Genomic DNA, 27,587 nt, shown 5'->3' on the forward strand with positions numbered 1-27,587 from the left:
AAAAAGAATTCGAAACGACTCAGTGCTAATTCATAATTATGCGGGAAGTCCTGTCCTCTGACGCATGCGCAAAGAACTGTAAATAAATCTGCCGTCTTCCAACATGACAGAAAGCGTGCAAGGGAAGCGGGGAAGAAAACATGTTTTGACGGACTCTGTGTCGAAAAGAAGGAAGATGGCTGGTTCATACTCTGTATCGCTCTCTGTTTGGCTCTCTCGTGTAGCATCACTCTAAAATCATATTCATAAATACTCTGATCACCGAATATTTGTTTTAGATCCATTTCACGATGTTGTATATGTTCGTTACCTTATCGTAGCCCCCATTTGAGGGTCTCGTCTCTTAGCAATTAACCGTAGTTTTTCTCGTAAACTGCACGTTTTTGTGTCATATCTAAGCATTGAAAGATGTGATCAATACATACGTTAGATGATTTCCATACAGGATATATAGAGTATTAATTGCATTTATCGGTAACATCTCTTTACAAGCGATGTCACATGGACGTACTACTCACCTCTTCCTCCATTTTTGTTTTGGTTCTGACCGCGCCTGAACGTATCACGTGACATTTCCTCATCAATATTCATATCCTGGTGTTGATTAATTAGACTAATTCCGGCACCGATATCACCGGTACCCTTTCAATTTCAAGGTCGAAACTTTATAAAAGTCTTTATTAATATATTATCTATTAGTATACAACATTTCCAGTCAATAAAATATGAAAAAAATATCCATAACGGAGTGGGTGTGGCTCTTTAACGTTAGCCTTATCATTATAACGTATCCGCCTGTCATTGATTATAATCCAATATCCAGTGTTTGATCCCTTTTGTTCTGAACTTGTCAGTCCGTTGACGACTTCTTGCATGAAAATCATGATAATGGGAACAGGGCCTTGATTGTCGAATCAACTGTGACATGTAAATACCATAAATAACAAATTTTCAATAATTTGTAAGTAACAAGTTTTATTTATGCTATACAAAAGTCATTGTTCACTATCCTTTCCCTATTCCGTCTGTGGTGATTGTTTCTGTGGTCACGAAATTCAAGAAAGTCATTTTGCAGAAAATCCTCCATACACCTCACAGAACATACATAAGAAATGAAATATGTTTGTCAAATAGAAGGCAAAAAGTCTAACACAATTTTATTAAAATAAAAAAAAGATACTTTATAGGGACATTCATTGTTGGTTGGTTGATAATTTTTCCTTTTTTGCTTTAACTTTTGCCTTTTTAAATGTTTTGCTTTTGTTCTTCAAAACAACACTTGAAGAAAAGGTCACCACTGCGTTACATCCGCGATTGACCGTAAAACCGCTTGGCTTTGGTTTCCTGTCAATATAGGGCAGAAACTGCCTGTTACTGGTAATTCTGTCTATGGCTTCCTCTTCAGACAGCTGTTCTAATTCTTTCCGTGGTATTTTCAGGTGAAATAATGTGTTCTCGTTTATCTGCAAGATGAAACATTGATATGAATGATTGATTTATTTGGTATAGAACTTTTGCTTCTCTCACATGTATCACACACTCTGCTCAACTTTCTCTGTATCTAACAACCTGAATATACCCAAACTTTAATGTTTTGATAACATTATATGTATGTGATCAGCAATATATATTAATACATAAAATATACATTCAACAAAACACGAAATGCACAATCAATAGCCTAGGATATTTCGGGAAATTGGTACAAAATTTTAAATCAATATAAAAGAGACAAGTCTACTCTTTACAATACTGTAGAGGAAAAGTCTGTGTGACGTCACTTGTGTCGTCAGCAGTTACTCAAAGTAGGATACCCGCGAAAAACAAAATGACAATTCAGTACCTGGTGTGGGCACCTCTTGTACAAATCACTGCACGGATTCTCCTATGCATTGAATTCACGAGAACATTAATTCGCCTTATGGGAATGTTGTTCCATTCTTTTGTTAATGCTGCCATCATCATGGCGCGGTTAGTTTGGGGTTTTTAACGTTTCCTTATACACTTGTCCAGCTTATCCCACAGATGCTTAATGGAAGATATGTCGGGGCTATATGGGGGCCATTCCAGAGGCTGAACGTTGTTTGTCGTGAGAAAATCACGACAGACTCTGGCAACAAGAGGACGAGCATTGTCTTGCTGGAAAATTAGGTTATGGTGTTTGAAAAGTGGAAGGACATGTGGTGGGAGGATCTGGAAAGAATCAAGAGTTGATGGTGAACATCACCCGTCTCCTATTCGAGCCATGTTTGCACATCCGGTCAAGACGCACTTGCCGCCTCCATGGTGATAGAGGTGGCCCGACATAAGGTCGGCGTGCAATGATTCTCTAGACAAGCAAGCAATCCCTGGCAGTTTGAGCACTAATAGGTCTACCCATTCTCAACAGCAGTCTTGAATCTGTTGCGCAAGTGCGACAATCGAATCGCCCTGTCTTTAGACGACCGCTCCTGGGAAAATCGGAAACTAACCTAGTAGCATGGAAACGTGTATAGAGACGGTTAATTGTACACCAGGCAACGCCAAACTGCTGTTCGACATTAATTTGACTATGACCATCCATCTTTTTTTGTTGAGTATATGAAGTATAGAGACATACAATCATTTGTAAATGCCCATTCAATTAAAATCAAACTGCTTGAGGGACTTTTTCATCTCTTGATACAGTCCAGCCAAAAAATATCTGAGAAAAACCTATACATAACATTAACAAAATTCTGCTAAAAATGACAAAACTTCTATTCGTCAAATCTGTTGCTCAGGAAAGATTAACCGCAAGTATATAATTATGCATAATTATTACAAACCGTCTTTCCTACAACCGAGAAAGTGGATCTGTGTACAAACTTGCAACACCACAAATGGGAACATAAGGAAAACCCAACTTCATGTAAAGATGTTTCAAATGGATTGATGAACAAAAGTTCCTAATTAATTTCATCAGAAATCCATGCATCCACAATGATCACTACTTAGTCAGCATAAGGAAAGTGTAATTAGTACGATCATACCTTTATGAAATACTTTTAGCACAAACGCACTAAAATGATGTTACATATGTACCGCAGAAATATGTATGTTACATTACTCAATGCAGTAAGAATTCAAATATTTTCGTTAATTTTTTGTGTTAAACACAGATCGAATATTACTCTCTATTGCTATAATTTACAGCAGCATTACGGTGAAGACTTGAGATAATGACCGACAGAATTTCTGTACTTACACAGCACTCTAGAGACAAAGGATAATCTAGATCAGCAAGAGGCCATGACTGGTCCAATACGCCAAGATCCTGGAATCACACGGACAATCAAATATCAACACAGCCTAGACTTCATTGTCATCTTATGATTATCTATTACTCCTGACCTCATTCTACATACATAGCCCATAATTACGTAAAAGATTTCTTCTTCTGTGTTGAAAGTGGAATCTTTGATTAATGTTAATGTTGAAAGTCTCTTTTTCTTTTTTTTTCTGTCAATGATTCTTTTTCTTCTAATAAAACACAATCTAGGTCATATAATGATTCGTATCTTAAGGAATATCAAATATGTTTGAAAACAAAACACGGAAAAGAACGTACAGGAAATCAAAACACAGAAAACAACGGACAGGAAATCAAAACACAGAAAACAACGGACAGGAAATCAAAACACAGAAAACAACGGACAGGAAATCAAAACACAGAAAACAACGGACAGGAAATCAAAACACAGAAAACAACGGACAGGAAATCAAAACACAGAAAACAACGGACAGGAAATCAAAACACAGAAAACAACGGACAGGAAATCAAAACACAGAAAACAACGGACAGGAAATCAAAACACAGAAAACAACGGACAGGAAATCAAAACACAGAAAACAACGGACAGGAAATCAAAACACAGAAAACAACGGACAGGAAATCAAAACACAGGAAAACAGGTCACAGAACAAAAAGCAAAAAAGGGAAAAAACACTGAAGACAAAGCACAGAAAATAATATACAGGAAAAAACGCACAGGAAAACAAAACAGAAAATAACGCACAGTAAAGTAGTCGATGGAAATAACGCAAACAATTTCCTTAAACAAGTCCATGCTTAGTATTGATGTCCCCTTGCCATTAATGTTAATGCTTACAGACTCTTTAAACAATGGTAGAAAAAAAAATTTTTTTTGCCTGGACGTTGAAATTAACTTATACCTATGGGATGATGATTAGACAAAAGGCAAACAAGTGAATAGCACCATTTAATACAAATTTAGATACAAAAGCGCCAAAAAGTGAATTAAACTGCATCCTATATTAGCTGTTTTGTCCTACTTGGACCATCAGCAAATGAGGCTAACGTCCTAAATCTTAAAACTAGGAAGCCACTGAGGAAAATCCAAAGTGAACAAAAGAAATGTCAAACTTTAGACAGGGAAGAGAATTTTCTCATACTTCAGTAAATTAAATCAATTTTATTTATCTGATAATTTTAAAAGAATGTCAAGTACATTCTGACCCATGCCACTATTCATATGAATTGAAATGCGGCATGCAGATTTTGGCAAACCTCGGGGACTAGCAGTCAACCTGTAGTGTCGAAGAATGTACAAAAGACATTAATTAGACTAGAAGATCACCTATGACCGCAGAACATTATGAACAATACAAAGTTACTAAACGGCGATACTAACCCATTTATGATCAGTTGTTCTGGTCGCCTGTGAGCTCATAGCTGTCCAGAGCTCCGAGGCAAAAGCTGGCGCCATGGGCGACAACATGATGATGAGGTCAGCCAGAGCTAACTCAGCTTGATGACTGTGGACAAGAACATCTACGGGTATTTTCTGAAAAACAAATAAAAAATCGAATTACTCCTAAGTTCCAAAGATAATATATACATCATGTACTACCAACAGAAAAAGAAACTTTAACACAGGCATTTATTTATATAATAGGAAACATTCTAGAGGTTGTAACATTGTAGTCTATATTAGATTGTTTAGTTCCAAAATGAATTAACAAAACTATAAATAGATTCAGTAAATGTTTGAAGATTTGTTTCTGTCTCAACTTATTTTTTGCGTAATTTTTCAATACCAAGTAGATGCAGACTTTTAGCTTCATATTCTTAGAAATTAATGTACAGTTAAAACTCGTCATCTAGAAATTCAAGGAACCATGGAAATTATTTCGACTTATTCGAATTTCGACAAATGTCCACAGTTAGGTTGGCCATATCAGTTTCCTGACGTCGATTACTAATGGATGAAATACAGGATACAATAGCGGATACACTGTGATAGCGAAATTCAATCTTATTTGAAAGGGCAGTGAATGAACAGAAACAAATAGACTTCTACTTTCACATTTTATTGTTTATTCATCCAAATAACATGAAACAACAATATCAACAGTGTATGTACTCACTTCAAATTGTTACGTCCCACTCACATGTGTACACTCAAAGCACAAATAGATCATATATCTTACGACATGGCAATAAAACGAAACTAAAATTTGCTTTACTATGCATGAATAAACATAAGCAAAAAGGCAGCACAGGAAAGATTTTACCTGTTGAAGAAAACATTATACAAGTCAGCACTGCATTGTTCAAGCAATAAAACTAGCAAATTACACCGTAACAGTCCTTAACAAACACAAAAATTAGTCACTTTCGGAATTCTGGTGATCAGATTACGTAAAAAAGTCTGTTATGTTGGTTTGTCGGTTATGGAGCTTGGTGAAATGTAGATTGACAAAAAAGGTGTTCGCCAAGGATGGAAGCACTGAGTCTGTTGTTTCGGTACACTCATGGAAGTTCTGTAGAATGTCACACGCAGATATGGCACTCTCCATGGAAGGTTTAGGTTGGACAGGCTATGCTGTATGTCATCGTCACTGTTGCCTTCCCAAGTAGTGACAATACAGTTGATGATATCCTCATCTCTGTTGCGTTAGCTGATGTAGGGATGTCTTTGTCCACTACAACATTGTGATCAATTCTCATTTCAGGGGCTAGGCCAAACAAAATTTCCAGGGGAATCTAGTCCTCTGAGTCAGCATCACTATCAACAGTTATGTCATCTGAGGTTTTCACCGAGACAAATCCGGCATGTCGGAAGCAGTTATGTATGATTTTCTCTGTATTTCTGCCCCAAACTTGGTGAAGCAAACAAATTGCGTCTAAACAGTAACAGATACTTCCCCGGACTTATTGTCGATTGCCCTGATTTTGCACTGGATCACTAGTTTCCTGTAATGCACTTTAAGATTGTGTATTATCCTTAATCCATGGGCTGTGTTACACTTGTAGTGATAGGGGAAGGAAAACATAAATTTGAGGCTTTTAACTCTAGGCTGTGCAGGACAGTTGTCTATCACCATGACAATTGATTTCTTTTTTCTTTGTCATCCGGTTATCAAGTTTTTTGAGTCATTCACTGAAAACTTCTGATGTCATCCATGCTTTCTTATTTGAGTGATACAAAGTTGTCAGAGTTTTGACATTTTTGCAACAGCGTGGATTTGCATACTTCCCTATAACAAACGGAGGAAGTTTGTCACTCCATTTTATATTAGAACCGACCATTGCAGTTAGACGTTCCTTACCTTCTTTGCCTTCATGGCAGCTGAGAGATTTAAATTCTAATGTCTTGTCAGGCAACAGTCTGTAAAAATACTCATCTATTATAAATGTAATCTGCATCATGGTCTTTGAGGATGGAGGCTAATTTTGTTTTCCATTCACTCATACCCTTAGATGAAGACTGTACATCAACTGACTCTGCACACACACTTTTTTTAAGCCTATAGAGCAATTAAAATGATTTAACAAAACCCCTAATTTGTTGGCATAATATGTTACCAGAAATGGTTATATTCTGTGAATAGGCATTGGTAAACCAAGTAAGTAGAGCTTGTTCTACCCCAAGAAATTATGCAATCCTGTTCCTCTGTGGTCAAACTTCCCTGAAGATGAACTTTTTGATGTCCAAGCTGTTTTTTATCCATGTTGATAAAGTTGATTGTGGAATACCGAAATCAGCAGAGATCTGTTTCTTTGTCTTCACTTCCTTTCCAACCTCCATAATGGCTTCATATTCAACATAATACAATCTGGCATCAAGTTTTCTTTTTAAACCATTTCCATCAACTGATCCAGCTATCCCCCGGGTTGGGTACCGGGTCCTTCACTAGATTGTTCAGTTGACCCTGTTCTAGCTAGCTTAGGTAATAACTTATGTAATCAGGAAATGAATTAACAACATTGACCATGTGTAGTATATTAAGTAACAACAGTGTGCTTCTGACCACTGGTCAATACATAATCCACCACTGGTCGATAGATGTCAATAACTCAGTTAAGCTAATCTCACTCTGGCATTTAAATCATGATTAGAAATCTGACATATATCTAACTACACAATTTTGAATAATTTAATTAACTTCCTTATTAACTTTTGATAGTTCAGAATTGACTGTTTTCTTCAAAAGACGTGCTGATGTTTTGACAAAAATTAATTTCAAGACAAGGAATGATATTTCTCTTGTTTTACAATTGAAGGGACTGAAAAAAAGATATAGAAGGGAAAAAATCGGGACTTTGAAACCATTACGACTCAAACAGAATTTCGACTCAAGTGATTTTGGGACAAGTTTCAACTGTACTTCATTTCAGCATGATAATCAAAGAAACAAACCAGTTATTTCAAACACTGACAATATGCTTTCAATCAATTCAATTTTTGAGATGAGAAATATCATTTTATTATAGAAACTAATAAATACCATATTTAAGTAATGTCAAGCTACCTTAAAATTATTCAAATATCCATGTAACCTTGATATGGCTGAATTTATCAGAAACCTCTGACTGAGTTGTTCTGTTACCTGAAAAAAAAATCAAAATGAAATTACATAATACAACAAAAGGCCCAATGGGCCTGTAGAACTCACCTGGGATATATATAAAACCCAAATGTAATGCCTCTAGGCCTTTTAGTTCATGAGAAGAAATCATTTGAATGTTTTAACAAATTTGACCCCTGTGATCTTGAATATCAGTCAAACTTATTTCTGTTCACAAAAATTGTTTGGCTTCATCCTAGGAGCATACCAGCCAAATATCATGCCTCTAAACCTTTCAGTTAATGAGCAGAAGTAGGTTATATGTTTTCACAACTTTGACCCCTGTGACCTTGAATGTAGTCAAGCTTATTTCTTTTTTTGCAAATATTGTTGGACTTCATCCTAGGTACATACTGGCCAAATATCATGCCTCTAAGCCTTTCAGTTCATAAGAAGAAGTTGTTTAAATATATTCTCAAATTTGACCATTTTTGATCATGAATATAAGTTAATGTAATTTCTTTTTGCAAACTTTGTCAGGCTTCATCCTAGAAACATAACAGCCAAATATCAAAATATTTGGTCCATTGGTTACTGAGAAGAATTTGTTTAAAGGAAGAAATTGAGGCCAGACAACAGACAGACAACAGGCCCTGCGCCATGGCATAAGTTCACTCCACCCTTTGATAGAATGTCTCATTTGACAACTGGCGATTGGCCTCCTTAATGTCATCATCTCTGTTCATGACAACTACTGCGAAGACTTTGTCCGCTGGTTTGATAACAATATTGGTATACTGTTTTAAGGCCTGCAATGCCCTCTGTTCTCCCATCCCAAGGTTATCTCTTTAGGTATGGGATTTAGTGCTGTATTCAGATATCTCCTGTTTTACTGCATCTAAAAATGCCTTAAAACTAAATTGGTTTACAAAGGCCTCTGTGGCAGAGTGATCTGTTTCTTCACACTTAATCTCAAGATCAACAATCATGATGTTCAATCCAACAGAAATGCCCAGACCTGCCTGTAGCAAGCCATATGTGGCATGACATGCAGGTAGTACCTATAGACCAATGCAGGACGTAGTGTGATCAGCAACCCCTCAGTAAGGAAATTGATACCATGCACACTGTCATAGTATGACCAAATATAACAACCCTTGCTTGACAGTGGGCTCCAGACACAAAAGGGCTGATGACAAGACGAACAAAAACCAAAATATTATCTGGGAGCATAAAAATTGTCAATGACCACTCACTCAAAGGATACACATTATCTAAAATGTTTTATTAATATTTCAGATCTATTTTTTTCCAATATATATTGAAATGTCTCCCTTTCCCTGCAGCAGTATTTACAATTGTCAGACACAGCTCATATAATATAAACTTAACACAGATAAGTGTATAATAAAGTATCATAAATGACACCAAACACAACACATTTATGATATCATTGTCGTCATAGAAGCTGCCACTGTATATTGTCAAAATGGCTCTTCAACATAATAAATTTCACTGTTAGAGACGAATGAATTATTTAAATTTAAACCAAATTTTTAACCTCCTTAGGCATCAACCAGTATAGTAAATACCTTTCACATGTTTCAGGTTTGTAAAGTTCCGTCATTTATAATATAAATATATTTACAAAGCTTTGTCATTTATATCCTTCATGAATGCCTTAACAAGACAGTAGAAAGCCTTTTGCATGTGATGATGTATTAATCCTTACCTTGACTAAACATTCATTACGAAAGTTATAAATAGAGCATTCGTATTCCTGGAATTTTTCTTCCTCACACGTCAGGGGCATATTTTGTGATCGTCCCTGTATGAAGTTGTTTATCGTGTCCCACACACGCCTCTGCCACGTCATCACACCCACAAACACTGAAAAATTCATCATAGTTACGATTAGACTGAATGCCAAACATTGACATTTCTCCTGAACCTTACTGATAAACCCTGTAAAATTTTATTGTTCTTCAACAGTACACCTCTAGTCTAAGGGTTAATATATTATCTCTTCATAAATTAAAATTTTCTCTTTCTCAAAGGTGATGATCAGATTTCCTCCTTACATCAAAATACAAAATTTTGGTAACCCGTGTATAGATTGGTATTGCAGTAATGACTTAAATACATTCTAACCCTGATAAAGTTGTCAATTACACATCAATGTAGAGAGAATCCTATGATACTACATATATGTGTGTGTCAAAGCCAATAAAAAAAGTCAGTCACTCATTTTTCTTACAACCACATTTTCAAGTACATTCTAAAATGATCATAAGATCTCACAAGAACTGTTATTAAAAGCTCATCGGAAGTCAACTCTCATGAGATCAGTAACTGTTTTGAAAATGGGTTTGAAACTGTTATTTGCTGATTTGGAATGCATTTAAACAAACCTTCATACGTCCACTTGCGGTCAGATTTTGGGGCCACGTTGGACAGTATACACAGACGAGTAGCATCCACGCCATACTTGTCAATTATCTCCTGAAAATTAAAGTGTTGATAATGGCTACAGATGTCAATCACGTAAACTACAAACCTTCAAGATTTCTAACTTCATGCATGATTAAATTTTTATTTTCTTTTTTTTTTCTTTTTTTTTTTTGGCAACACTGATCATGGTGGTTTTAATTACCTTATACATTGTGTGAAGTTTTATTTCGATTTCAAAAACAGACTAGAACAAAGTGAGGACATTTTCTATTCGTACAATTATGGTTAAAAAACTATAAATTTGTCCACTGGCTTTTTCACAAATCTTAATGTCTTCAACACGAAACACTTGCGTGAAGTTTCATCCAAATATGAAAGAATATACAATTTGTATAGATTTGAAAGTTGCCCAACACATCTGTGTAGATGTACAATAAAAATGCAACTTATTTGAGTAAGGATACTTTATTGTAGAAGTGTACCTTATGAGGTTTCATTCTACTAAGGTGTTTAAAAAAATTTAATTCTAACCCCTATTATCTTTCAGTTAAGAATGGTCTATGGGAGACAACTGTATTTTTCAGAATTAAAATTGATCTTTATCTCGAAAATCTTATATGAGAAGGTGAAAAGAGTGAATAAGGTACATGTGACATACATTTTAAAGAGATACCGTAAATTATACAGGTGTACTTGTGGTTTACCTGAGGATCCACCCCATTGTATTTAGATTTACTCATTTTTTCCCACTGTGAAAACACTTTTAGTCCTGTGCTCTTCTCAACTGGTGCTGGCCCTGTAACATATAAATCATGATTTATAAACTATGGGCCCAGTAACATGTATATCCTGATTTGTAAACTATGGGCCATGTAACATGTATATGATGATTTATAAACTATGGGCCCAGTAACATGTATATCATAATTTATAAACTATGGGCCCAGTAACATGTATATCATCATTCCACATTACTGCCCTGTACAATGTATATCATGATTCCATACTATAGCCCTGTATAATGTATATCATAATTCCACACTACAGCCCTGTATAATGTATATCATAATTCCACACTACAGCCCTGTATAATGTATATCATGATTCCACACTACAGCCCCGTACAATGTATATCAGTATTCCACACTACAGCCCCGTACAATGTATATCAGTATTCCACACTACAGCTCTGTACAATGTATATCATAATTCCATACTACAGCCCCGTACAATGTATATCATTATTCCACACTACAGCCCTGTATAATGTATATCATAATTCCACACTACAGCCCTGTATAATGTACATCATTATTCCACACTACAGCCCTGTATAATGTATATCATGATTCCACACTACAGCCCTGTATAATGTACATCATGATTCCACACTACCCCATGGTACAATGTATATCATGATTCATAAACTGCAGCTATCCAATATATACAGTCTGTTTATTACAATTCATGACACGGTTGTGTACATTAATTATAATCACCATAAAAACATGAATAATTTGTTATCTGTGGTCTTGTCGAATTTATCATGATACATATATAGTTAAACAACTTGGAATTCCTTTCACTATCAAATCTAGGTCATAGCTGGAATGATTGTCAGAGAGATAGAATTGTGCAGTAGATTCTAGTGTTGCGAGACCTCCACAAGCTTCAGCTGATCATAAGAAAAGAAGCAGTCATGTATTAAAATGAATACAGCATTTTACCAAGACCTCTATCAGATAGGTTGCACTGTATGCTGCTTACAATAATGGTGAGTATATTTACCTGAAAAGTCTACATCAGCTTTTGAGATATAACGTCCATCCACACTGTAACTTTCTCCTAGAACCATGCCCTGTGTTAACAGGTTGATGAATGGTTCTCTGGTGGATACATACCCACAGTTGTACAGAAAATGGCTGAAGAAGCGGGCAAAGAAAAGATGCAGAACAGCTGGAAAAAAAATTCAAAAGTTAATTTTGGCATTGAGGTAACTTATATGAATATCCTCCAGGTTCTCTGTACTTGTTAATATTGCCTGTTGTTAAAGTGATGTCTCATTCCTCCTGTGAAACACCATATAGAAATGGTGATAATTCATGAACAACTACCAAATACTGTTAAACATCATTTTACAGACAATAGATCAAAAGTGATTGAAATCATTGCAAAAACTCATTAATGGATCATAATCCTGTTTACGTTTTACAATCTCTATAAATACAGAGAAACAAAATGAACTTGAATTCAAATGTGACCTTCAAATACTGTACGTACGCAGAGAACTTTTTGTGAGAGTTAACAGATTAACTTTCATCCAATTTGCTCCTTTGCCAATAAATAGAGGGCGCAAGATCAAGTTTGAAATAGGAATCTTTTAAATATGAATCTATGGCAAATATAGTACTAAAAGAAACCGAACACAGTTTTATACATGAACAGAAATAACTGAGGGCAAATTTTCCCTAAATACATTGGTTATGTATCCTTCTCATTCTTTTGTGCTCTTTGCAGTTTCCACAGAGACACCAAAAAGTGACCATGAATTAACGGATGACCTTGAACTTACCATGTTCCTTGCCACCAATATAGAGGTTAACAGGCATGGAGCGGTCAGCCTTGTCCTTATCAAATGGTGCGATGGTATTCTTAGGGTCAAGGTAACGGAAAAAGTACCAAGAAGAATCAACAAATGTATCCATGGTGTCAGTCTCCCGAGTAGCTGGTCCACCACACCTGTCCAATCAAACAAAAACACATTCAAAATGGACTGTCTTTTTGTGTTTTTGTCTCGCTTTTTCCCCATTTTATTATTTTTTTTTGAGAGGAAGGACGAGGAACAAAGATAAAGCAGTAATAAGAGATGAATGACGTTGATTACTATAACAGACTGAATGCTTAGATTTCCTTAATTTTTTCATGCATTTGATTTCAGGCAAGCATTGTAATACTTAGACTCTTCACAAAATTATAACACTTTCTGAGAGAAATGGATAAAGATTATCATCTTCAAACTAACGCTAGTCAACACTCGCTATTGTGTCTACCACCCATTGCTGTTTTGATCAGAGACAGCCAAGTTCATCAAGTGACCTTTCGTAGCCTCGTTTTATTTTTATTATTATTTTTTTTTTACTGAAAATTTTTCTTCCTTTCATGGGTATGGCAAAATCTTTCCTTTTTTTCACTTGATTCTGATGTGAAAAATTTTCAACCATTACAAATTAAAATACCATCATAGAATTAAACAGGAAACCATTAACACCCTTCTTAACTTACAAAAGTGACCTTTGTTACTTACTTAGGACATTTAACATTATACCAGTCTGACACCTGGGCTAAGGGTGGCCTCCCTTTTTCTGTGGTACCAGGAAGGCTAGGTAATTCCACTGGTAGGTCTTTCATTGGAACAGGCACAATCTGTGACAGTAAAAACTTTCATCAGATGCAATTCTCATCTCAAAAATTGTACAGAAGTGTTTAACATTGGTTGAATTTATTGATGGTGCTAATTCTTATCATCTTGGAAATGATCATCCAATTCGAAGCTATTGAAATATTCTGTATTTTTTCTGTTCTAAAACAGAGTACCTGCTAATAAACAAAATGAAGTACAAACTTCTAGTTAATTCATAAAAAGCTGAAATACATTTATATGAATTTTTGACGTTTCTACTCTGGGGTCTCATTTCTTTTAAAATATATAGGGCTTAATGAATAAGAAAAAGTCTAGCTAAGACGCTTTAAAACATTTTCTTTTCAATTTTGTCTTTTTTATTACTAACAAACAATTCAATATTTATTTTATGGCACTTCTTTTCTTCACATTTATGTGCAAAAGCAAAATGTACAGGAACCACAAGTTTTCTTCAAAGATTGTACTGCCCTGGTGCCAGGTTATGAGTGCAAGGGAGATAACTTTAAAATATCAACAAAATTTCAACAGGTATTTTTGAATTTAAAGCAAGATTACAAATATTGGTTGAAAATGGTCATCAGAAGTTCACATAACACTTGAATAAACTCAATTTGTTTTTCTGAATAGAACATGCAAGTTATCTTTTCAATTCTGACACTTTCAGACAAAAACCTTTGGATAAAAAAAAAAAAACAATATAAAAAAAATTATTTATCTCACCTTACAATTGGGACACTTTATCAAAGGAATGGGTGTCCCCCAGTAACGTTGTCTTGATATTAACCAATCATTCAGCTTTGAACTACACATGTGACCTCCGATATGTCTCTCCTGTAACAGATTTGTTAAAGGATAGTTATCAAGTGTCATGAAACAGAAATTGTGACACTGACTATAGTAAGCCAGTGTCAATACATGCAGAACATCAAAACTGTCATCATATACTAATTATTCTTACAAAGTTACTTCCAATGGGTAATAACCAAATTTATGCTCAAAAATGCAATTTTTCTATGAAAATTATAGTAAAGTCTAAAAATATCTTCCTCCCTAGGAAAAAATGTGAGACTCATTTTGGTAATTAAAGCACCTTAAGATGCTTCCTTTCATGAAGAGTATTTGATTCTACCATATCTGGGTGTTGAGAAGAAGATTTTTGAAATCTGAGTCAATTTAATCCCATTTGGCCCTGCCCCTCAAGTCTCTATGGGGTGGGGACTGTATAATTCACAATTATGGTTCATCTTAGTTCAGGAAAGATTTCTGCAAAATTTCACTGAAATCAGATCTGGGATTTTTGAGAAAAAGTCAAAAATGTTAAATTGTTTACAGGCGCATGATGCATGACGCATGATGCATCACACATGATGGCAGATGAAGGAGATAGCAATAGGTCACTACGAGACTTTATCTCTGTAGACCTAATAATACTTGAGGTCAAAGTACCATTTCATTTTCATGCTTTCAGTAGCTATCATAACAATACATGATATTTGTTTCTGAATGAAAATGAAATGACCAAAAACAGTACCAGGTCTTCTAGTAGGAAAAACTGGGAAAAAATTCATTAAAAAAAGAAAAGAAAAAAAAAGAATAATAAAAAAAAAGACTGATTACCCCAGACTTTGAATTCAAATGGTCTAATGAAAGTTTCATGTAACAACTGATCAATATCATTAAAGGTCAATAACTGAACTGATCATTATAAAATTAGAGTGATAGACAGTTGCAATACCAACCCTGGCATATGCTGTGATTTCTTTCAAAGCCTCTTCTCTGCTCATGCCGGAAAACTGTAACCAGACAAATATTTATAGAAAGTTAATATCAGTATGTTCCAAATCTCTGTGAAAAGCAGTTAAATCCTCAGAATAGAAGTTCTTATACGACAACCAGACTACACGGTCACCTTCATCTTATCACACAACCAGACTACACGGTCACCTTCATCTTATAACACAACCAGACTACACGGTCACCTTCATCTTATAACACAACCAGACTACACGGTCACCTTCATCTTATCAGACAACCAGACTACACGGTCACCTTCATCTTATAACACAACCAGACTACACGGTCACCTTCATCTTATAACACAACCAGACTACACGGTCACCTTCATCTTATCAGACAACCAGACTACATGGTCACCTTCATCTTATAACACAAACAGACTACACGGTCACCTTCATCTTATAACACAACCAGACTACACGGTCACCTTCATCTTATCAGACAACCAGACTACAGACAAACAGACTACACGGTCACCTTCATCTTATAACACAACCAGACTACACGGTCACCTTCATCTTATCAGACAACCAGACTACACAGTCACTTTCATCTTAAAACACAACCAGACTACATGGTCACCTTCATCTTTTAAGACAACCAGTAGAAGATTTGAGGTGATGTTTCGATGACTACACGGTCACCTTCATCTTATCAGACAACCAGTAGAAGATTTGAGGTGATGTTTCGATGAAAAATGAAAAATGAAAAATGGAAATGATTACCTACCCTTACTTATGAATCAGGCCAAAGCTTGTTGAAATCCACCCAGGCAGAAAGGAGGAGTAGGGTATTAAATCTAATTTCAGTTCCTCCCCCTTTAGGGCCCTGTCCCTCAACCCCTGATGGTCAAATAAAAATTTTGATTTAAATAAATGATAACCCTCACCCATTGATGAATCAGACCAAATTTGGTTGAAATCCATCCAAGTTTGAAAGAGGAGTAGGGTTTCGAAAAAAAAGTTTACACACAACGCATGTCGCATGATGCATGACATGCGATGCCGGGCGAAGAACAACAACTATAGGTCATCTTGACACTACGGATCAGATGAGCTAAAAATCCCTAATATATAAATTTAAGGAGTAGAGCACATGACCACCAGATGAAACAGCCCAAGGTTACCCAGGGTTTTACCTGTACACGAAAGTATCATAAGACAAAGACAGGTGTCGTTTGATTAAGACAATGGTAAACCAATAATAGTGATCTTCTGATATAGGTGATAGGACCTCACAACCTGCCAACTAATGTGTGATATGATATAGCTTGTTTCGTCTAATATATACATCATGCAGACATCACGCGCATATTGTATATTCTGTAACATTGTGCATTACCACAGCTCTACATGTTGTACAGGCATCTTCGGGACATGACAGGGAATGATGGGACATGACAGGACATGATGGGACATGGTCAAACAAGGACAGGACATGATGGGACATGACAGGGAATGACGGGACATGATGGGACATAATAGGACATGGCAAGACAACGACAGGACCTGATGGGACATGGTCAGACAAGGACAGAACATGATGGGACATGACAGGGAATGACGGGACATGATGGGACATAATAGGACATGGTCAGACAAGGACAGGACATGATGGGACATGGCCAGACAAGGATAGGAGATGATGGGACATGAAAGGGAATGATGGGACATGACGGAACATAATAGGACATGGCCAGACAAGAACAGGACATGATGGGACATGACAGGACATGATAGGACATGGCCAGACAAGAACAGGACATGATGGGACATGGTCAGACAAGAACAGGACATGATGGGACATGACAGGACATAATAGGACATGGCCAGACAAGGACAGGACATGATGGGACATGACAGGACATGATGGGACATGGCCAGACAAGAACAGGACATGATGGGACATGGCCAGACAAGAACAGGACATGATGGGACATGACAGGACATGATGGGACATGGCCAGACAAGAACAGGACATGATGGGAAATGACAGGGAATGACGGGACATAATGGGACAGGACATGGCAGGGTTTGACGAGATGGGATGGACATAGCTAGCACCACATCCTTCTGAATAATATGATGAGGGCAAAAATACTTGCAAACATTTTTTCCAACAGAGATCCAACAGCTGTTAATGAGACTAACCTGAGCAGAGTTGTCCACTGTCTCCTTTTGACCATCACTGGTCAGTACACTGGGTACAGGTATGTCCAGTTCTGTGGCAGTAAGGCAGTCAGCCTCAGAAATATCTGGGATTGCTAAACATCATAAAGTTGAATGTTTGTTAATATTTCTGTATTTACATATTCTAAAATTGCTACATATTGGCTGAAAGCACCTCTTCTAATTTGTGTTATTGTGAACATAATGCCAAGTAAAAACTTAACATGTTCACTTTTGAAATGAATAAAAATATGAAAGTCATGAAAATCTAATCCAGAATTAAATTAAGTGCATTTGTCCAATCATCATTCAGTTTCACCTTTAAATTAATTTAGTTTTTCTTTCCTTGTGGTAGTACGAGAATTCAAAATTCCAATAAATACCTAAATGGACATCACTGTTTTCATCAAATTTTGTAGTATGGGACACCACAACAGGGACTGCTTTTCCAGTAAATGGATGGATAGCTTTTATTTTCAAATCAAAATCTGAAAGTAATAATGAATGTTTTAAAATGTACACAGATGAACTCCAATTTATCCATATAACATCCTTTCTCGAAGAAAATGACTGGAATAGAATCATTTATGGAAATTAAGAAGCTATCTCACAATATTAACTGGATACACCTGATGTGAGAAATAATTTCGACTTGACTTAAGTAACTCAATAAAACCAATCCAGTTATCAGAATCTATGGCCTCAGTGTTGTTTACATATAAACTTTTAACCCAACAAGTCCTATGCTAGTAACATCACAGTTCAATCATCAACTTACTTTTCTTATCACCATCCTCAGGATTCTGAAACAAAACAAAAACATACATTAAACATTGATTTAATCATATTACAGACCAGTACAAAATGATAAAACTGAAGAAAGACAAGAGGGCCATGGCTATTAAAGGTCATCTGACAATTGATGCATGGATGGACAAACCAGAGGAAAAACTATTTACAACATCCTATGGTTCATAGAATTTCAAACAATCTGAAAGCTTTTGTTTTCATTTCAGTTCCAGTTACCACAGACTTATTATCTGTTCCATTCAATAAAGTAGAAATTTAAAAAAAACTTAAAAAGACTTTCATCCACTGGACAACAGAGTTGCTAGATTCAAACATGATAAGTTTTGTGATTGAAAAAAAACTCTGTTAATCAATTGTAAGCAATCTGCATTTGACCAGCATACCATGTAGTACTCAGCGTTGTTAAGTCTGTGAGAGGGAGACAAAGCTATATGAGAAATCCCATACACCAGCTCAGGACTATGAGTAAATACAATCATTGGGTCAGCAAACTTCTCGTCCTCCTGAAATAAAATAATGGTTTCAGGTTTTATCTGTGATTAAGTGGCTAGTGTTATCCACGAAGAAGTTCTACTAGAATTGTATTCCAGTTTTACAAACAGTGAAAGGAAAGTTTGTTCAAAGAATTAATGCATAAGAATTCACTCATAAAAGACATCACACAATATTTTTAATAAAACTTCTGTATTTGGTTAAAAACAAGCTGAACTGTTTCTTTGTATGTAATATTCAATCAAATCATCATCTGGTTTTCATTTAAACTCTTCATACTGAAATCAGCAATCAAAGGTTTTTCTTTATGAGTACTCTTATGGCACTGAATTAGTGCTTCTGTTTGATCTGTTTTTAATTCCATATCAAACACATTATATTTTTTGAAATGATATAATCTCTCATCTTGCAGTACATTTCTGAGTTCAAAGTTGAATCTGCAACCGTTACATTCCCCAAGCCACTCCTTCTGTATGCGTACAATGTCCCTCCAAAGAGATGTGTCCACCTCATCTAGACCCTCAATCAAATCCTGAAACACAGTAAGAACCAGAAAACATCTCTTAAACACCAAAAATATGTCATCATTCCTTCTTTCATCAAAAATTTGTTTGTAACTTGTTGGGTTTATTACTGTCTAAACAACCAGTGTCATTCTGAGAACGGGTGTCATTTTCCAAGATGGTGGCAACCATACCTAGTTAAATGCTCTACTGACTGAGCTGTCACTACCCTCAGTAAAGACGGATGTACACCTGGGGTTATGTATGTCAAATTGGCTCTGTCAGGAATAATTGCAATATATAGTAAAATTTGACAGACAACGGGTGGAGGACGTTACAGTATCCAAACAGCTCACTTTGCCCTTGGGTGAGTTCATAAAACATGGATCTTCATGGTAGGTGAGTTAATAACACTTGGAACTTCAAGAAAGGTGAGTCAATGATACAAGCCTAAATGAACAAACCTTCGTATATGCAGTTGTCTTTATATACCACTGTCGGAGAAATCTTTTTTCTGCCTTTGCTCCTGACCTCCAGGAACGACCATTTTCATCTATCTGTTCATCAGCCAAGACTGTCTTATCTACAGGATCCCAGTTTACCTCCCCCTGGCCAATGATACAACACATATTAACTTATGTCTACATATACAACTTCAACATTTAGTGGTTGTCTCCCCCTGACAAATGATACAACAACACACATCAACTTATGTAAACATAAACAACTTCAAAATTTAGTGGTTTTCTCCCCCTGACCAATGATACAACACATATCAACTTATGTCTACATATACAACTTCAACATTTAGTGGTTGTCTCCCCCTGACCAATAATACAACACTCATCAACTTATGTTTAAATATACAACTTCAACATTTAGTGGTTGTCTCCCCTTGGCCAACAAATATCAATTCAGTTACCTCATTTTGATAAACCAAGCCATGTTCGTACATCTTGAGGAAAATAAACTGAGTCCATTTGTAGTAGCTAGGATGACTGGTATTTAGCTCCTGTCAAAACATAAATGTACACATGTACTGATGCTAGGACTATGATAACAGTAGTTGCATACCAGAGTGCATGCCTCACTATTACAATTGTGGTACACAATAACCAGTAATCACAGTTAATGAGTAGTGGTTAGTAGAAAAAAAATATTGCCATACCAAAACAAAAAAAGATTTTAACAAAACATTATACAATGCACGATGTCTACAACCTTGACCTTTGACCATGGCACTTGTAAAGCAATGTCATCCAATCATTTAATTGTTTGGAATAATTGGACATTGGTAACATGCCTGTCATACATCATGATTTTTGTGTGATTGTCACAGTATTTACCCTTTCTCAAGTAGAATCAAAACATGATGACCATTTTCATGGTTTTTGAAAGGAGGTAGAGTCAAATAAATAACTAAATATTGAAACCTCTACCAAACACATTCTGAAAATAAATAACTAAATATTGAAACCTCTACCAAACACATTCTGAAAATAAATAACTAAATATTGAAACCTCTAACAAACACATTCTGCAAATGAAGTAAAATAAGTAGAACTGGCTAACCAGAAGTGACAGAAGGGAGGACAAATGGACAAACAACACAACAACAACAACATCCTATTCTATCTTAGATCTGGGAGAGTTTGGAATGTGGTCTAAATTTTCTGTTACTACTAACTGTGTGTGGGTTTTTCTTCTACTAAACATAGCTTGATTAAAACTGGAGTTTGTTATGTAGATTGGACAACAGAAGAGTTTGGTTACACTTACTGAGTCCCAGTCAAAGCTACAGAAAAGATCGTCCATCTGCTTTTTCATGCTGGCTATGTTCCTACAACACAAAGCCATCACATTTACAACATCATAAGGGCAATCACATTGTTTGTCAGTACAAATACCTTCTCTGTATCAGGCTGTAAACACACATATCTCAAACTTTTTTTCAGTTTTGGAGCATTTTAGTTTATCTTACTGGGAGTATAGTGAAAGACATTAATTGTTTCATACAGATGACTAAACCCAAACTCACCAAAGATGTATTTGTTTTTAATTATATCAAGGACCCCTCTTTTCCTTCCTTATCTTCTCCCCAAAATCCACAAACCGGGAAATCGCGGCTGACCTATAGCATCAGCATTCAGACAGGCCCATTGAAAAGATGTCGGCCACGATCAATTATTACCTCAAACCCCTTGCTCTCAAAGTCAACTCATATGTGACAATTACAACCAACTTCCTGAACAAAATCAAAGATCCTGGTCAAATTCTCTCTTATAGCTATCTAGTAACAGCCTACGTTTCTCCCGCTACACATCAATTCCCCATAGAGATGGCATCCTTGCGGCTAAACACGCACTGGACACCAGAGAGAAAAAAACCTACCAACTTGGTTCCTCCTTAGATTTGTACGTTTTGTCCTTATGAAGAACTGTTTAATATTTAATAACAAACATCTACAAATACAAGGCACCAAATGTGCCTTGAATTATGCAATACTCTTTATGGATGTATTTGAAACTAGTTTCCTGGAGACCCAACCTCTTAAAAACCACACAGGAATTCTATACAGTATCAGATCACGACTTAGGAATATTATTATTACTGGCCTTAAAAAGAGCAAACAACTTAAAGAATCTTCTTGTGAGAGCTGATATAAACCCACCTAGCAACACGCATGAAGTCAACCCTGTCACAAACTGTAGTTTGTGACCTTATGTGGAGACTTGCATTTCAATTACCAGTAAGCCAAACCAACAAACCTTTGACATCAGACAAAGCATAAAATGCCGCTCTACCAGTGTATCTTATATCAAAACTTATATGTCAACTGCCAATAAATCCAGTTGAGATCTTCTGACAGGTGTTGTCCGGTGATCCATTCGGTTTATTTTTAATTAATTCAATAAGGTTATCCATCAGGATTATCAAGTCACCAATTGTGGATAAGAATTTATATCTGACTCCTCTAGAACTATATAAATTACAGCCCATCTTATGAAAGACAGTTCTGGATTCAATAATCGACTTTGCTTTTTTATTTTATTGGTATATTTTACGATACCAAATTATTAAGTGGAGATTAACTTCTTCTTTCACCAGAATGACTATGTAGTCTTACATTGTTGTCCAGAGTTGGGGATCTAAACCTCGTTCTATTGCAGCATTCTCCGCAGGAAGTCCAAATGCATCCCATCCCATCGGGTGAATGACCTTGGAGAAGAAATCCATGAAGTATAAGTGATAATTCTTATAGAAATATTAGTGTGATGTGTCACATATTGGGCTCTCTCCTAATTGTCACACAAACTCTGTATTTCAGTTTGTTTGTAAGGTTTGTTGTCCTTCCAACAGCCAATGTCAATTTGAGGTTAGGTCTTAACTTTTGATAGCTGGTGATTATATTACTGAAAAATAGCTCCCCAAATGCGGGCAATACCCCACAGCCTTATTATAAATTTGGGTGCAGGGCTGAGATTGTGAAAAACCTCAATAGGCTGTGTAGGTCCATAGGCCCAACATGCCCAGCGAAAATGGTGATCGCCAGTGATGTCGTTCTTGAGATAATGAGCGGAATGCAAATTCAAGATGGCGGCTGTAACCGCCATATTGGATATCAGGCGACAAGGAAAAACAATAGGGTTCTGTAGGTCCATAGACCCAACATGCCCAGCGAAAATGGTGATTTTTTTAAATATTGCCCAGAGCAATTCGAGTAAAGTGTCTTGCATCAGGACACAACCATGACAGTACAGGATGGACCATTTAAATCAGCAGGGAGTGTTAAACCACAAACTTCACAACTTCACCCAAGGTTGTTTAGTCCAAAGTTCTATGGACTAAAATAAAGTGGCTCCTCCATCTAAACAATAAAGCTATCCTCAGACTTGCTGCAAACACAGAGAGAAAAAGTTGATGTAAATTTTCTGAATCTTTGACTGAAGATGTTTTTGTGTGCAGTCTGTAAGCAAACTTATTTGATTGATCTCCTAATATCACCTATGAATGTGACAGTCGCATGAAGAGACAATATTCGTAATAGCTTGTAACATTATTTACTGATGGTATATATACTGTAAAATTCACTCTTATTAAATCACCCTAAATGATTCCTAATATCACCTATGAACTCCTGAAGAGACAATATATGAAACTTAGGCTCACCATCAGTACTCAGTGTTCATAGTGCAAGTTGCAAACATACTGTCTGTTTAACCATCTAGCTTATGGTGCACTTTACTTCGATCATTGTTCATCTATAGCTGAACCTTTAACAATATCCCCTATAGACACATGTTTATTGGGGAAAGATACACGATTTGCTATATGTCTGGTATGTAGAAGTTACAATATCATTCTGTACCAACACCACTAAACAGCAGTACCTGTTTTCCACAGAGCCTGTGGAAGCGTGCCATAACATCACTTATAGTGTATACACGGACATGTCCCATATGTAGCTGACCACTGGGGTATGGAAACATAGACAGCACGTAGTACTTCTCCTTGTTAGCCTGTAGGTAAATACAACAATATTTCGCCACCAAAATATGAACAACACAAATATAAACAAAACAGTTTTACATCATTTCACCATAGGGATGAAATGAAATCAGTTTCAGATTACAAGACACCCAAAAGATGGGCAAATTGATGGTGTTGTTTGAGAGAAAATCATTCAAAGACAGTGTCCAGAAAACTGATTCAAAATTTTTTTTCTGCATTCATAATTACAGCTTCAAATGCTTTTGAAAATAATTTTTTTAAAATTCTAACAATAATGTACAATATTCTGGTTGTAACCCTTTATCCAAAGCTTCCATTTGTCAGTGCAATGAAAAGATACACAGCTTCTAAGCTCTCTAAGATTTTTTATATGGCCACTCAATGCCCAAATAATAATGCTGGCAATAAGGAAAAGACACACATGAATAAACACTGAAGTTGTTAATTACAATGACACAAAATCTTATATTTTGCAAGGCCAAACCTTCTCAAGAATAAATCAAAATGACACAATAACTATATATTTACACATTTTAATTAGTGTATACAAATGCATCATACTGACTTAATTGTTTGATTTTACAATTAGTATTAAGAAATTCTCAAATATTTTTTTGAAATGTAGATTTCTATCTCCGTTGTTTTCATACATGCCTTGTATTGTTTCCAATAACTCACTTCTGAATTGTTGCACTTTTTAGTATGCTGCTCTTTCAATCGTGGCTTCCAATATTCTTCCAGTTTTCTTGAAACATCTCTGTCAAATTTTGCTTCCTATTTCAGAGAAAATCAAAGTAATTATCTTTATCATTGATATTGGTAATAGGTAAACCATCAGGAAGTGACATATAAACAACAGTATAAGATACAAAATTTGAATAATGTAATTATGCTGTCACTCTATCTGAGTTACCTCCCCTGTCACAGTTCTTGACACGCTAAACAATTAACATATGTGACTTCTGACCATATTCATTATTCAGAGGGGTCAATATATAGTTATAATAGCAGGTAATTCATGAATACTAGTACACATACATATGTATATGCCACGATCAATTAATTTCTTTTCTTTATTTGAATATCAGCCAGTAGTTTTTTCATATTTGAGAATCAACCAGTATGAATGTACATGTATATATATAATAGTGGGGAAAAAAACACTGTGCATGGGTATAATATGCTATAACTTAGGAGGTATATAAGAAATCAACAAAAAATGTTTAACAGGGTTTTATCTGAGCTTTACTTAACACCAGCTCAATTGATATGGTTATTTCATCAGCAGTGTCCTGGATAGAGATCAGTTTTCATACATGTTCTCTAAACAAAGTTCAGGTAATAGATACCATGTGTATGGCTGGACATCCTAGACGTATGCATAATTCAAGCAATCAATTATGTACGGTTCACAATTGCGTACCGTTCAGGGACTAATTCTTCTAAGGCCAGGAGTATTTCTAGCCATGAAAGAAGCAGTTCTGAGTCATTCACAGAGATGAATGACCCATATATACGTATCCTGGTGATAAGATGATATGCGTGGACGTCCTGACCGAGGCAGGTCTTTCTGGTGGTCCAAAACTGTTGGTACCGTCTCAACAAGGCGTATACAGTATTTTGGTGCACACAAAGTTGTCTTGCAACTTCAGCATGACATACACCAGTTTTGATCGTGTCAGTTTCATTCAACCTTGGGCATGTCATATCAAAGACATTTTTTTTTTTTCAAAATTATGCTGGTTTTGGGTGTTACAGGTATTTACACTATGCTTTTACACAGGTTTGGCATTGACTGCTGGATGAAAAAGAATGTGAAATATGGGCCAGACAGACAAACTACTCGTGATATTCATGCATTGACCAGTGTACAAGACGGAAAGATATACACAACTTACCTGTGTAAAGTTTCAAGCTTTTATCAATAAAATTGAACATCACATGAACATTTTGTACATGCACTGTTTCTTTTTTCCACTAGTATATATAACAGACATTTCAGCATATGTTTCCTCCATTTTGAATGTGTAACAAAACCTGACAAGCTATAATTCCAATATTGATCAATAGTGATATCCATTTAAACCAAATTAAACGGATATCATGTAGAAATGACTATAAAAATTAGTCTTACAAAAAAATTCTCCAAATTTTATTGAAAATTTGATTTTAAGCTGTAGATGTTTCATCAACTTTCTTACAAGACCAAAAATAAAAACAAAAAAGTAATCCTATTTTATAATTACCAGTTGTCCTGTTTCACTAAAGACATGTCTAATTTGCTGCCAGCCCAACTGCCTAAAGGATACCCGGAGTGTCTTCAGGATACACCAGGTCACCATGATGATGTGCTGCGTGTTCTTCTGAAAAGCTTAATTATCAGGTCTTCTGATGTTAAACTGTAATGCCCATCAATAACCTGAAACAAATGTGAAATTTCATTGCAGCTTATCTTGTTTCACATCTCATACATTTGAAAACTTTTGAGTTTTTTTCTCATTACTGAGGCCATAACTTTTGAAAAAAGTTGTTGAAAGCTTACCAGATAAAAAGATCACTACATCAAAAGTTTGTATACTTTTTCATACCAGAACTTCGGGATATTTTACACGGCTGAACAAATCTTGATAAACATGACAGGCGGCATACACGGTTTGGGACACTTCAAAAAGGGCTTAGCTGCACTGCCTATGTAATTTCAAGCTGTAAACGCACCACACACCCACACCCTCCCTCACAGATTCACACACAAGCAGGTTTTACATATACAAACATTCAGTTATTACAAACCAAAGTACCTCTGCGTAACGCCAAGTAATTGTCAAGAATGACAAATTGGTGGAACAATTAGATTCTTCCGACATGATATGTTCGTATTTTGACGGAGAGGGCGAAACAAAATGAGTTTATTATCAGATAATGCTGGTACCTATTGTCTTCCATCAGTAAACAAGTAAAATGTTCAGGAGTCTGACGTCTGTCAATAATAATGTATTATAATCGAGAAGAGAACAGAACGTCAGACTCCAGTGGTAAATTGTTTATGTTGTCATAACCGTCTTTCTGCATTATAACGCTAACACACTGGTCTATCGTTTACGTTATAGTTTAGCTGTTAATCAATCCAATGCACGTTGCTTACTGTAAAATAACATCGATAACAGCTTACATCAGACTGCATGTCCTTGTTACCGACTACATGGGCGCAGCCATCTTTGTTTTACCTAAATTTCGATCCAAGCACGGAAATAATATTGCGGATACTCGTAACCTTTTACTTTCTGTTCAAAGAATATTCAAATATGTATGTTAATATTACAACAAATTAAATTTCTATTTGTTATTTATACTTGCTCCATACAAAGAATTGAAATTGGGAACTTTTATAAGAGTACTAGCTTGATACCTATACAAGTAATTACCTTGAACGGTTTAAGAGAACTGGTCTGAAAAAATCGAAAGATGTGATTTGGCCTATCTGTTTCGATGGTAACAGAAAAAAATTTAAATGGAGAACTTCCCAATAGCAAAAGATACTACTAGCTTAATAAGTGTAAAAAAAAGTTTTGAGCAATTATTTTGAACGGTTTTAGAGCACTG

At 35.8% G+C, this 27,587-nt stretch overlaps 1 protein-coding gene across 2 annotated transcripts; it reads right to left on the reverse strand.

Moving 5' to 3' along the window:
- Positions 1-993: 993 nt before the first annotated feature.
- LOC132560011 (leucine--tRNA ligase, mitochondrial-like) lies at positions 994-27,193 on the reverse strand. Of its 2 annotated transcripts, none has more exons than XM_060224667.1 (25): positions 27,130-27,193; positions 26,234-26,406; positions 24,666-24,761; positions 23,867-23,995; positions 22,603-22,694; positions 21,255-21,315; positions 20,398-20,487; positions 19,940-20,083; positions 19,388-19,504; positions 18,864-18,983; positions 18,449-18,473; positions 18,054-18,158; positions 17,653-17,765; positions 15,445-15,498; positions 14,426-14,536; positions 13,589-13,707; positions 12,857-13,023; positions 12,073-12,240; positions 10,989-11,080; positions 10,245-10,335; positions 9,566-9,723; positions 7,798-7,875; positions 4,674-4,826; positions 3,227-3,295; positions 994-1,463 (listed from the first exon to the last, which is right to left on the reverse strand). In XM_060224667.1, the coding sequence occupies exons 2-25, from the start codon at positions 26,327-26,329 to the stop codon at positions 1,194-1,196; spliced, it is 2,718 nt and encodes a 905-aa protein (XP_060080650.1). In that variant the 5' UTR covers positions 26,330-26,406; positions 27,130-27,193; the 3' UTR covers positions 994-1,193. The 2 variants fall into 2 exon arrangements, with proteins under 2 accessions (XP_060080650.1, XP_060080651.1); XM_060224668.1 differs by having other exon boundaries at positions 27,157-27,189.
- Positions 27,194-27,587: the final 394 nt, after the last annotated feature.

Source organism: Ylistrum balloti, unplaced genomic scaffold, assembly GCF_031769215.1.
Source record: "Ylistrum balloti isolate Yb309-2 unplaced genomic scaffold, AGI_CSIRO_Ybal_v1 Utg371002, whole genome shotgun sequence".
NCBI lineage: Eukaryota > Metazoa > Mollusca > Bivalvia > Pectinida > Pectinidae > Ylistrum > Ylistrum balloti.